Source organism: Anabrus simplex, chromosome 1 (genome assembly GCF_040414725.1).
Source record: "Anabrus simplex isolate iqAnaSimp1 chromosome 1, ASM4041472v1, whole genome shotgun sequence".
Classification (NCBI taxonomy): domain Eukaryota; kingdom Metazoa; phylum Arthropoda; class Insecta; order Orthoptera; family Tettigoniidae; genus Anabrus; species Anabrus simplex.
In genome coordinates, this window is record NC_090265.1 from 220,701,742 (window position 1) to 220,715,051 (window position 13,310).

Here is a 13,310-nt window from a genome sequence, read left to right on the forward strand (position 1 = left end):
TGTCTCAGCAGTGCGATGAGGAGCTTGTGCTGAGCAAGTTATATGAATTTGGGAAAAATACCTTTGAGTGTTTTCCCTGATTTGTAACAAATAGAAGTAGCTGGTCGTATGTGGTACCAGATGGCCATAAGTAGTTCAAGGAGCCCGTCACACACTGGGTCACTGTTGTATTGTTAGTGGCTGGCAATTCACACACATTAAAAAGATAAGGTATTGTCTTTTGCTCCTTATTTAAGGTGCCAATAATTATATTAGCAATAAAACGGCCCTAAGAATCAGTGATTTCATCAACAGACTACCACACGAATTGACTTGCTAGTTCATTCTGTAAATTTGAGATTACGTTATTGTAACAATGTCCTACATAAGTTTTAAGTAAAGTACTTTCTTCAGGTACATGTTGTTGAGTGTATTCGGCAAGAAAACATTGTAATGTATGATTATTCATTTTCCATAAGGCAATATCAGCAGCTAAAAATGGTTGGCACAAGTCATAAGAAATTTCTGTAACCCTACTTTCTAAACACCCTACTAGTTGCTTTTGAAAAGCTCTTTGAGAGTTTTCTGGTTAAATTCTCATTGTTTCCCTGTGTTTATGCACTGAATTACTTGAAATCTTTTCTCACTCCCTGTAGATATTAAGTCAACTAAAAACTTTCTGTAAATTAGTTTTAATCTATCACTCAAAGTTGGTCTTACTTTCAGCATTTAAAGGATTTTTAATACACACTTGATAAGTGTAACTTAATATAATTTGTCTGGCATGCAACCAGTTCAGATCACCGTTACAAATTACAGCCCTACTGCCAGTGGCCAGACAAAGCAGGGAAGTATGATGCAGCAGGGGGATTCGCTACAAGACATCATTACTCCTTACCGCATGACAAATTTCTCCATCGTGTGCGACGTTACTGCCAATATGATCCAGATGAAAAAATAAAAAGCCTTAAAGTTGTTAAAATATGAAATATAGGCACTAAAATATTAAAATATAATACATGGATCAAAATCACAAAATTAAAAATCCGGAGAACTTGTTAAAATAAGCCATATAGACAATAAAATATTAAAATATGAATTTATCAAAATCATGAAAATGTGAAGTTATATGCAACATAAAATAATGTTCAGATAAATGAAAATTCCATAATTTGTACACATAATGAAAAGCATACATTTTTAACCCTTAAGAAAAAACATGCAAATGCATGAACCTCTGGGCCCTAGTTATCACCATATAGTTCTTCAGTATATTGCTATCATTGTTGCTGCTCTCCTAAGCCCACCAGATGTTCAGTTTTGCCTCTGTAAGTGCACGAGGTTCTATTCCTAGAGAACGTGAAGCTTTTAATCAATGTGTAGGCTTTATTTGTCCTACAGGTTTTAATCAGTTCTTCTACATCTTTGCATTGTTCAGTCATACCATTAACTTTTGGCTTGTCTACAAAATGAACAGCTTTGTCTCTATTTATCAATTTCCCTTTCAGTTTCTCTTTGATCTTTTCCGATATTTCTGCCATGACCTAAGGTTTTCTTGCAGCTGGCTTTGGAGATTTGAATACTTCTTTTACTGCATTGCGGACAGTGTTCCGTAGTTTGCACCATCTTGAATCAACCTCACTGGTTTGTATGGGAATTTCTCTTCTCTTAGCCTTTGCTAATTTCTAGTTGATATTTTTTGCTTTCTAATGGATTACATAATATTTCAATGTTCCACTTCTTGATCTTCTTGAAACAACCTAGCTTTTTAAACCTGACATTGATCATTACTGAAACCAATGATTGATCAGAGTCAATGTCTGCACCTGTATTTGCGAGGAATCTTCGTAGTTGATTCCTGTATCTATGCTTGACAGCAATGTAATCAATCTGATAACGTCTTCTATCACCAGGTTTTTTTTGTATGTATACCTTCTGTGTGGGTGTGCCTCAAACCAAGTATTAGTAAGTATAAACTTCTGATCAAAGTAAAATTCAACTAGTCGTCGGGCCCATTCATTCCTCCTGCCTAGACCAAAATTTCCCACCGTTTCCTTCACTGCCTCTTCCAAGTACAGCCATAAAGTTGAGCATTAGAATAACATCACAGACTTTGATTCAATTTATTTGTTCCTAGAGCTAATCCACTTCCTCATCAGTGCTGATTTGAGGTTTGCATGCAAACCTCTATTATACCTTCATCAAACAGGGACTAAATCTCGGCACTAATGAGGGAGTGAAGCTGTCAAATGGTCCAGGATAACAGCTACACATCCTTGCCCTGCTACACTTCCAGAATGGATAATGTAGTATCCTGAAGTTACAAATTATTAGAGGGGGGGGGGGGGGGGAATTCAAGATTGGGGAGAGAAGGTTGAATGTCCTTAGAACTCTACCTTAATCCTGCATCTTTATCAGAGAGAATTCAGATTAAAGTACAGAGGCCCTTCAACACTTTCAGCTCATTTTCTTTGGCATGCTGTTTACAAAACTTCAAACAATACAACATTAAGCGAACAGAAAATATGGAATTACAGGAGATGGATCTGTTATACACTGGATTTCATTCTTTGACATAGCAAGCTTAGTCTACACAGTCCAATGTTCTTTACATATTAAGTAGGCTACTTGGTCTTCATACTTCGAAAGGAACTTACTTTGGCAATATGATTGATATAATTTCTCCATGCAGATAATTCCATTGATGTTTTACTTACTTCTGCTGTGAAGCTGTATGTGTTGACTACATCATTGTAATATTTTCACATTGCCAGGAACCAGTTGATAGGCGTTTAAACTCTAGAACCAAATGGGAAGATATTCTTCATTACTTACTGCAACCACAGTGTACATTAATTTGACAGCCAGCTTCAAAAGGACCTTAAAACTTCCTTTCAATCAAGGTATGTCCTTTCCGGGTAGTAAACTGCAACATAACATCTAATTTCAAACGCACACAGTTACAAATTCCTGTGTTCATCACGTTCACATTTCACCCTCAAAAACTTGTTTGTACTGCCGGCACTACTATCCAGCACTTTCCCATTGAATCACAGAGTACATTACTGCCCATTTCTGTTACTTTAACTGTTGTCCGTCTGCACTAAGCAACATTCATGACTCATGTCACAAACTAGGAGATTGATTTCACATCTACAAACTTGTTTCTTGAAGACTTTTCTGAATCTGGGAACTGAAATGAAGAATCTTAGGTAAGCTGCCAGTAAAGACAAAGTGCAGATCTTGACTGTTTAGATTTTGAGCATTGCAGTCTGGTGTTGCAGGTAGTGGAAGACCTTGCCTTTTACTCCTCCAAGAGCCTTCTTGGCCTATATGATAGCTTTACTTTAAAATGTGAACAATGAAATTATTCACAGCAAAGTATTATAATTGAAAATGTTTGACCTATTTCAAAACGAAAGGATGTTGTAAACAAAAATGATACATTTTCTCTTTGAATTGTTTTCTTTCAGAAACTACTTTGATCGGCTTCAACTTATAACATTGTAATGTCTTTTGGATAGTATATTTTTTTTTGCTTTTTCCTCATCGTCCTCAAGAAAGGACATAGGAAGCGAGACAAAATATCTTTTAGTGGTAATGATTGTTAATATCTCAAACATAACGGAGTCAAAAAATCACTGCAATAGAGCCAAGCATTTGGGTTATTTTGTCGTGTGTATGTGTGCGTGCAGCATTTCTCCTAGGGCATGCCATTTTGGGATCATCAGAAGGAAAACTGTCTGTACAGTCCGACAGAGTTAGCAAATAAGATTGCTAACCTACAAACTTAGCGCTGAGTGTGATTAAGTGGTTAGCTGTATGCCTGGATGACAAAGTACCCAAGAGAACGGAATTAACATTATATAAACAGTAAGTATTGCATACCGATTGTAACATATGGACTAGAAATGCTGGTAACTAATAAGAGACAAGATCGTAAGATCCAAGCAGTAGAAATGAAATTTTTAACAACATCGGTTAAAAAGACAAGATGAGATAGAATTCAAAATATTACAATCAGAGAAGAGCTAAATATAGAACCGTTAGTACAGAACGTACAGAAAGATGGTTCGGACATGTAAAAAGAATAGGAAAGGAACGAGTAGTGATAAGGGAATTGGAAGAGAAGTTAAGGGAAAGAGACCTGTTGGAAGACCGAGAAGGTGGATGGATTAGATTTGGAAGGACATTAGAGAAGCTGGATTGGATGTGGCGGAAGTAATGGAGCAGGAAAAGTGGAAGGACAGAAACGAGTGGAGGAGGCTTGTTAACCACACCCGGGCGACTGGATTGGGCCATTGATGATGATGATGATGAGTATGCCTGGCTGTCTTTGCCCCTATTAATTAACCTGGTACTTATTTTTGGTGTAGGCTGAGTAATCCTTAGGCCATGAGTATCTCCAGAAGTAGAAATCTAGTTTCTAAATTTGTTTTACCTCCTGATAATGAATCGAATCAAACCCATGTCCTTCCAGGTGAACCAAGCATGCCTTTGCAACAAATTTTCATTTGTGTTCTGTACTGACTTCTGGTATACTGACGAAATTCTCAAAAGAACTTTATTTCTAGGTCCACCTATTCAATTCAGTGTTAATTATTTATGGTAAATCTTCGATAAATAGTTGACCTTGTATTGAATAGAAATAAAGTTCTTTTGAGAATTTTGTTAATATGCCTGTGCTGCCTTAATTAGGCAGCCTCTTTTGACATACAAACTCTATTCACACTAACTTGATGCAGTATCTCTTAATTTGTAATCAGTTATATCCATCTCACTTTTATACAGGGTCATTCATATAAACTCAGACCAAACACACGGTGTTTGTTCTCTGCACTACGGCAGCTGCAATATGGAAGGCGCGCTCAGTGTTCTTGACCTTGCAAGTAGCCTGCACGTGTTCGACCTGGCAGGTATGAGTCGCCAGTCTGAATCTCTACTGTTAACATGGCGAGACAGTTGTCATTGCAACACCGTATTTTTGTATGTAAAAGTTCTGGTTTCATCTTCATGGTCGTGTGAACAGTCATAACTCTCGCTATTGGTGTGCAGAAATCCTAATGGTGTTTATGAAGTCCCTGATTATGATGGGAAGATTGGTGTTTTGTGTGCTGTTAGTGTAAGACAAATAATTGGGCCTATTTTGTTAGAGACGATGGTAAATACAGAGTTGTACCAAGACGACGTTTTGACGCTGTTCTTCCATCAGTTGTCGGAAGAAGAAAAAGTGCGTGGGTGGTTTCAACAAGTTTCAGCCCTTACTCATACAGCAGAAGATTCCGTTCTTACAATTTCGGAGTGTTTGCAGACAGAGTGATCAGTGCTGATCTACTTCCGCCTCGTTCTCCAGAACTAATAGTGTGTGATTTTTACTTGTGAGGTAAACAGAAAGAAAGGGTGTATCCTCACGCATTGGAAGAACTGAAAGAAAGCATTACGAATGAAATCAGAAACATTACAGTGGCAGAACTCACTCATGTCTGCCAGAATGTGGTTACCAGATACAATGCCTGTATAACCCATGAAGGACGACACTTTCAGTATCTTTTATAAGGTAATATGCTTAAAGCAGGGCAGCTGCGCATGACATAAGCTCGGCTGAGGCAGCTGCAATAGCGCAGAGTACAAACACAGTGTTCGGTCTGGGTTTATATGAGAGATCCTGTATATTAAACTGTAATGCCATCTTTCAAAGGGTTTTTTTGTTCTCGCTTTCTACAGCACTTATCATATAGCAGGTATGAACAGAAATTTCACCGAGCAAGTGGCTGTGCGGTTTGGGTCGCATAGCTATCAGCTTGCATTCAGGATATAGTGGGTTCGATCCCCACTGTCGACAGCCCTAAAGATGGATTTTCGTGGTTCCCATTTTCACGTCAGGCTGTACCTTAATTAAGGTATCCTTTCCTATCCCATTATCACCATGACTTATCTGTGTCGGTATGATGTAAAGCAGCATTGTAAATAAAAAAATTAAAAAACAGATTTTCCATTCTTGTTTGGGTTAGTTCGTCCCTCATTTACTACTCAAAGGTGTAATTTTCTAATCTGATATTTCCTGCATCTCCTGACTTCATTCAACAGCATTCCATTATGTTTTTTAAAGATTTATTTTAATCTTTTTTATGTAGATTTAACTTCAAGACAGGTTACATACTATTCAGCAACTTTTTAGACTCTCTGCAGACTTGGAGAAAATAAGTGTCTACAAATTGAGATTTGATTTTGTCTGAATGAACTGAGATTTTTTCACCGCTTTTTCTTCTGATTTCCTTTACCACTTCTATCGTATAAACGTTGGATAGGAGAGGGACAGACAGCAGTCTTGCTTCACTCCTTTCTGGATATCTGCCTCTTTTTCTTATCCCTCAGTTCATGTGATTGCAGTTTGAAATTTAAAAAGAATTTATTTACAAATTGTAGTAACTCCCTTTTCTCTATTTGATCCTGATTGCTGTCAGAATCTCAAAAAATTTGGACCCATCCAAGTTATATACACATAGGTCATGTGTAGACTTACTCTAAACAAATGAGACTAAAAGGGGTCCCAGGGGCTCTGAACTTGGGAGTGTGGGTTGGCGACCACGTGACCCTTAGCAGAGTCCTGGCATTGCTTCTACTTACTTGTGCGAGACTCCTCATTTTCTTATATCCTATCCGACCTCCCTTGATCAACTCTTATTCTTTTCTCACCCCAACATTATTACATATGGAGGCCTAGGGAGTTCCTTTTTCATGCCCTCCATGGCCCTTGTCTTTCTTAGGCTGATACCTTCATTTTTTGAACATTAAATACTCCTAGAATATCACAGGCCCATCTCCTGCCTGTACCACGCCTTACATACAGTCTTCGTGAAAGGCTTTGTGCAGCCTGCAATTTGCTCTGCATCTAGCATCATTACTGTGAAGGCAGAAACAGGATTTGTCAGACCAGATGACCCACTTCCTCTGCAGTCCAATTCTTGCAGGTTTCTGCCCATTGAACTCTTTTTTTTGTTTGTTGATATTCAACTGATCTGCATTTAGGGCAGTCGCCATAAATGTTAGCATAGGTTTCTTTAGAACTTCTCCAAATATTTGTGATGTGGAGTTCATCACTGATTTCAAGCAATTGTTGCCTTGTTGTGAACCATTTGGTGGAAACGTCACAAATTAATGTGACAGTCCCCAAGTGTGAGCACTTTTTGGGCACGACATTTTGTGCCAACTTGAAGTAGACTGCGTTTTCTTCTTCTGCCTCTAAACATTGCTGTACTCTATAGCACACAAGCAAATTAAGCCACTTCATGCACAGTACACCGTGCTCTTTTGATCAGCCTTCTTTGTCAGTTCTTAACATCTCCTTGCCAACCTATCTTGCAACACGTGAGAAACGCTACCATCAGATATACTGTAGACCATATACCTCACAATCTTCAGTTCCTTGGGGTGCCAAGGCATCATTTACTGAAGGCTATGCTTTATCACTGCAACCAGCTTTCTCTGTCCAGCATCTTCGTCTCTTTATAGAAGGTGCAGTTAGTTTCCATCATGACATTCTTAGTGTATGAAATTGTTTAAGTTGCCCTTTTCCCTTTCTTCCTAGAATTTTCCCTTCCATTATATTGCAAATGAATTGTGGGAAATGAATTTTATCATAAAGCCCATATTGCCGATAGTATATTCTTGTGAGATTCTCAGACTACACCTTTACAATATTGATATATGTTTTTAATCAAGTCAACACTACGAATTATTGGAACATGTTTCGTCCATAACTGGACATCTTTAACTGAATGTATACAAGATAACACGAGTTTCTTTGAACCTTGCATATTCTCAACTTTGCTTGTAGATTTTCATTTCTGTTTTAAGACCACCTCAACTCTTGGCACAACCTGCCATCCTTCTTGTGCAGTCAAATAAAAAATTCTGCCTGTTCATTATCCAGCATCAAGATAAAACAAGTTGTACTGGTCTTTTGTGTTTGATACATGAAGAGCTTGTCCGATAACTAGACTCTCAACGGAACTTTTGTGTGCTACTGACTCTTATACCAACATTTTCAGCTTAATGGACTTTGACATTAACATGGATCTGTTATTTTAATATTTCCCTGTACATTTCTTTAAACATGTTGTATAATTTACATTGACACATTCAGCATTCCGAATCTTATTTTAATTTTTAATGTGTTTTCAGTGTCCTTGTCTTATTTACTTGTATAAATTTGGTTGAAGATGTCCACAGTTATGGACGAAATATGTTTTGATAATTATTAATGTTGGCTTGATTAAAAATATGTCAGTATTGTAAAGGTAAAGTCTTCGAGAATCTCACAAGAATATTGCAAATGAAGCTATTAGGTGGTGTGAATAAAAACAAGTCTAAGCAAGTGAGCGTGTACTCACTGAGTGCCTGAGTGTCTCCCTGCTGATGAGCTTCCACTCCTTATTTGCTGTGAATAAAAACATAGAGCGGAAGCACAGCGTACACTCGGGTGTCAGGAGCAGCCACTCAGTGTCACTGATCAAGGTCGTGCATGTGCCATGTATATAACACCTTAGACTGTGATAACACTTCGATGACTTCTGGGTAGTTCAATTCTTAACGTGGCAGACGACAGTGTGGAATTCTAGCCCGCTTTTATCTCCATTTTAAAGGAACATACAATTATGTTTTCAAAGTCACAGTTACCGGATAAGAAGCAAAAGAAAACAACTGCAATATATGCAGTTCAGTGTGAACTACTTGCTAAATTTAACTTAAACATTTCCGTCCAACAACTGTCTGATTGGCTGAATGGTCAGCATTGAGGCCTTCGGTTCAGAGGGTCCCGGCTGGGTCGGGGATTTTAATCGTCTTTGATTAATTCTTCTGCCCTGGAGACTGGGTATTTGTGTTTGTCCCAACACTTTCCTCTTCATATTCGCACAACACACTACGCTACCAACCATCACAGAAACACGCAATAGTGATTGCATCCCTCCATCTAGGGTTGGCGTCAGAAAGAGTAACCGGCCGTAAAACGGCCAAATCCACATGTGTGACACAATTCGCACCCAGGACCCCACAGAGGTGGGAAAAGCGGTAGAAGAATAATAATTTTCGTCCAACTGTTGGTAAAAATTGCAAAACATGAAAACAAGACTGAAATATAAAGTAGAATTAAAGCATACGGGAAGCAAATGCATATCGTTAAAATAATGGGAGAAGCGACCGATGAATCTGATGCAGAGGGGGAATAACCCTACCATCAGCCGCCTGAAAGGTAGGAAATCGTAGCCTGAATATTATGACATTAATAAATTGAGGAAAATGGTAGGCCTATAACGTAAATAACAAACATTAATTATGATGATAATCATAATAATGGCGTATGGCCTCCGGAGAGGCCTGGTGCAGGTCTTTTTCTATTAGACGGCCTAGTAGGCGACCTGCGTGTCTGTGAAGATGAGGGCCCTACCTAGGATGATTTCTAATGTTGAATATGCCACACACACCCAGCCCCGAGCCATTGGAATTAACCAATTAAGGTTAAAATCCCCGACCCGGCCTGGAATCGAACCCGGGACTCTCTGAATCGAAGGCCAGTAGGCTGACCATTCAGCCAACGAGTCGGACATTGTGATGAAAATATTATATTGACAATTGATGAAATTTTTAAGGAGCCAGATCTGCAGGACCGGATGAGTTGGCCGTGCGGCTAAAGGCGCGCAGGTGTGAGCTTGCATCCGGGAGATAGTGGGTTCGATCCCCACAACCAGCAGCCTTGAAGATGGTTTTCCGTGGTTTCCCTATGTTCCCACTAGGCAAATGCTGGGGTTGTACCTTAATTAAGGCCACGGCCACTCCCTTCCTACTCCTACGCCAGTCCTATCCCTTCGTTGCCATAAGACCTATCTGTGTCGGCATGACGTAAGCAAGTTGCAAGATCTGCAGAAGTTGTCATCCCTTCGACTTCCTACAGAGGCCTCATAACTCTGCAAACACCAGAGTTTCTCCAAATTCGGGAGTCCTAGACAGTCAGGCCGTGATACATCTACACTGGGTGAATTCTTCCTTTCCATTGCAAGTGGCCTGTACATTAATGCTAGGGACGCCTTTTCTGTAAATGTAGTCATTCCCATGAACATGTGGCTTCTGAATTTGTACATGAGGACAGTCTACAGTTCCAACAGCATAAGGGAAGCTCAAACGTTCTTGCCACTTAGCCCATGCTTCCTGGATCTAAGCAACATTTGTTGGAATTTTATGTAATAATCTGCTTTCATTTCTGTTCATGTCAAAACCTGCGAAAATGTTTTTGACATAGTTCTCCAAGATGTCTTCACCAACTCCACTCTGAAACCCAGGGTCACCAACATAACGCAAGGTGATTGACATTTTTTCTTCATTTATTAGTGCACCACCTCTCGTTTCTTTGGAGTGCCCAAGGAAATGCTCCGCTAACCATTCAGCATGCTCCTTGAAAATCCACAACCTGTTTCCAGTCATCTGACCAGGTCAGGAATGGAATGAATGAAGCGGTGAGGATAGGAAAGGTGCCGGCTGCCAAAGCCTGTCGCACTCTTCTGGGGCAATGACTAATGACTGACAGATGAAATATAATGATATTGGAGAGTGCTGCTGGAATGAAAGATGACAGAAAAAACTGGAGCACCCGGAGAAAAACCTGTCCCGCCTCCGCTTTGTCCAGCACAAATCCCACATGTAGTGACTGAGATTTGAACCACGGAACCCAAAGGTGAAAGGCCGGCGCGCTGCCGCCTGAGCCACGGAAGCTCTTCAGCATGCTCCTTACTGGACCTTTATAACACTCTGTAATCAAGTTGAGATGATTCTCTGCAAAGTTTATATAATTTTCTTTTCCGATTAACCACCACCATTACCTCTGCCATGCTATTGAACTTGACACTATAATTTGGAGTCGCCTATTGAGTTAGCTCAAGGAAACATGAGCAGGCGCTTACCGGAAAGAGTGCCTGCTTTATCTTCATTCACCAGAAGTCTGGAGCGCTCACTCTGCTACTCGAGCAACTGGAGTGTGTGCTCAAGGTCACAGGTCGGTTGTGAGGGACTGCTTCCGACAGGCGGTTTTTATTCACCTCATTGTGAGTGCCTGCTCTAAATTCGCGAGTAAAGAGTGTGTGCTCATTTTTAATCACACCACCCATTGTCTCTTTACACATCCAAACATGTTCCTTTCCTCTGTTTCAATGATGACTTCTCTCCATTCACTTCTCAACACTACAGTATCTTTCAGACCCCGGGGCTGAGTGGCTGACAGTTGAACGCTGACCTTTTGACCCCACCTTGGCAGGTATGATCCTGGCTCAGTCTGGTGGTATTTGAAGGTGCCTCGTGTCTGTAAATTTACTGGCAGGACTAAATTCCCGCTCCTTGGTGTCTCCAAAAACAGTAAGAGTAGTTACTGGGACATAAAACCAGTAACATTATTCTTTCAGACCAGCCTTTTCTGTTTAATCATCCAAAACCACATCCGAGTTTTTCTAACCTATCGTTTTCTTGTTTTTCCAGGGTTGCTGTTTCATTCCCATATGTTTTTACACTCGATAGTGGCCTCTGGTATTGAATACAGAACCATTACCTTATGAACTCTCAATGTTTTTACTTTTTCTGCATCAAACCAAAATAGACAAGTAGATACGGATTACATCGATTTTATAATTATTTTTATAATAGCAGTGATGATGAAAAGCAAACCACATTGGCTTTAGCATGGAAAAACTAAACACAGATTTAAATATTGATGGTCACTTTTGCTCTATGAATACCTAATTATTTTAACAACTGGAAACCACATCCACTGTTGTGCGTAAAATTGCAACTCAAAATTAAATGTTATCACCTTGGTTTTTAATTATTATTATTAATAGGGACTGTTTTTTACAATGCTGTTATAATCATTCTGTATATTAATTAGCCAAGAAATTTCTAGTATTTTCCTTTTGGCCATGTATGTTGTCAAGGACTTTAAAAAAATTCAGCCTATCACTTTTTGTGTCTGGAAGTATACGTGTGCTGTGTATATTGATAAATGAAGAAATGTTTTTGTTGAAGTTGCCCATTATCTCATATGGTAACTAACATTAAAATATTAATATTTTCAATATTGTTTGACTTGATGTAAATTTCAGCTTTTATATAGATACAGATTTTCTATTAATTAACACACACTTCTTCTTTTGTGTGTCTGTAATATTTTAGCTTGCTTTATCAACTTTTCTGTTAAATTACTGTAATTTGTAGATCTGTTGTCTAGTCATGTAGTTTGTAATTTTTATCTTATTGCTGAAGTTGCCTTTTATTTTAGGCTAATGGTATAGGGTATGCTAATACATAATATATTCTAAACTAGTTTTGAAATGGATTGATTGTCTTCTCTTAATCTGTATTTTTTGTGTTGATATATCTGTTACCTGCAATATGTGTTTTGCTCCTGATTCTTCTAAGGTTTCATGTTATCTTCACTCCTGAACACTTTATGGATAACTTTCTCACTCGCTCTTCTCATTGACAGCTGCTTTTTGGCACACAGTCCCAATAGTTATTTTTGCACATGAGCATCCAGGCTATCTAGGTGAGAAAGGGTTCTGCAATTTTACTTTGAGTGGGGCCTGTGCTGTATGTGGTTCTCTCTTGTGAGAAGTTACAAGGGCATTTCAAGAACTTGTTGTATTTCTAGGAACCCTAAAACATACTTGGAATTTCTCCCCTCATATTGGGGCTTTCTTTCTGTTTTGAGCTCAGGTCTGAACTTGCGAACAATGGTGTGGTCAACAGTGTATGACATTGATCAAAAGCAGGTAACATCAACTTTGTGCTGAACTTGTAGTATATTGTCATACACTCTTGCACAGAATTTGCTAGTTTTTGTTTGTAGTTTGTGTACCACTTGTGAACTTGCATGTGTAGATACTAGATAGTAAAATTTTACTTTTACTCCTTTGTGTAATATCGGTATGATTATTGGTTTTTAAAATATTATGTAAGTAGCAGAATTCTCATTTTATACAGACATTTTAAAGAAACAGTAAAGAACTTCCATTTATAAAAAGCACAGGCTAACCATGTGAGTGTCGGTATCCAATTTACTTCCATTTAGCTTCTACATAGTCAATATTAAGAGACCTAGGTTAAATATAAGAGAAAATATAACTCGTGTAAAATGAACAATATTTCAATGCCCTCCAAAATTTAAATGAACTGCTTGTATTTCCAGCTTTTGACACTGAGCAGTGTAGATGTGTGATGATGAAGTTTCATAGATAGCCTTTGGCAAAAACATGGAAGTTCTATTGCTCAAATAGAGCAAGATAGAAAGT

The 13,310-nt window shown here is 38.7% G+C and overlaps 1 protein-coding gene and 1 non-coding gene across 4 annotated transcripts in view; one reads left to right on the forward strand and one right to left on the reverse strand.

Moving 5' to 3' along the window:
* Window positions 1–12,513, reverse strand: part of LOC136885882 (uncharacterized) — a 140,112-nt gene extending 127,599 nt beyond the window's left edge. Inside the window, exons 1-2 of the transcript XR_011019108.1 lie at window positions 12,405–12,513; window positions 2,697–2,778 (exon numbers count right to left, since the gene is read on the reverse strand). This is a non-coding gene — a transcript (uncharacterized protein). The remainder of the gene's footprint in view (window positions 1–2,696; window positions 2,779–12,404) is intronic.
* Window positions 1–13,310, forward strand: part of LOC136885854 (pyruvate kinase) — a 224,826-nt gene that overhangs the window by 110,742 nt on the left and 100,774 nt on the right. The window contains exon 1 of one of the 3 annotated variants that reach the window (XM_067158550.2): window positions 12,582–12,791. The exons of the other annotated variants lie outside the window; for them this stretch is intronic. Coding sequence (XP_067014651.1) covers window positions 12,612–12,791 — 180 coding nt within the window. The 5' untranslated portion in view covers window positions 12,582–12,611. Of the gene's footprint in view, window positions 1–12,581; window positions 12,792–13,310 lie in introns of those variants that run through there. 3 annotated transcript variants of the gene reach the window in all.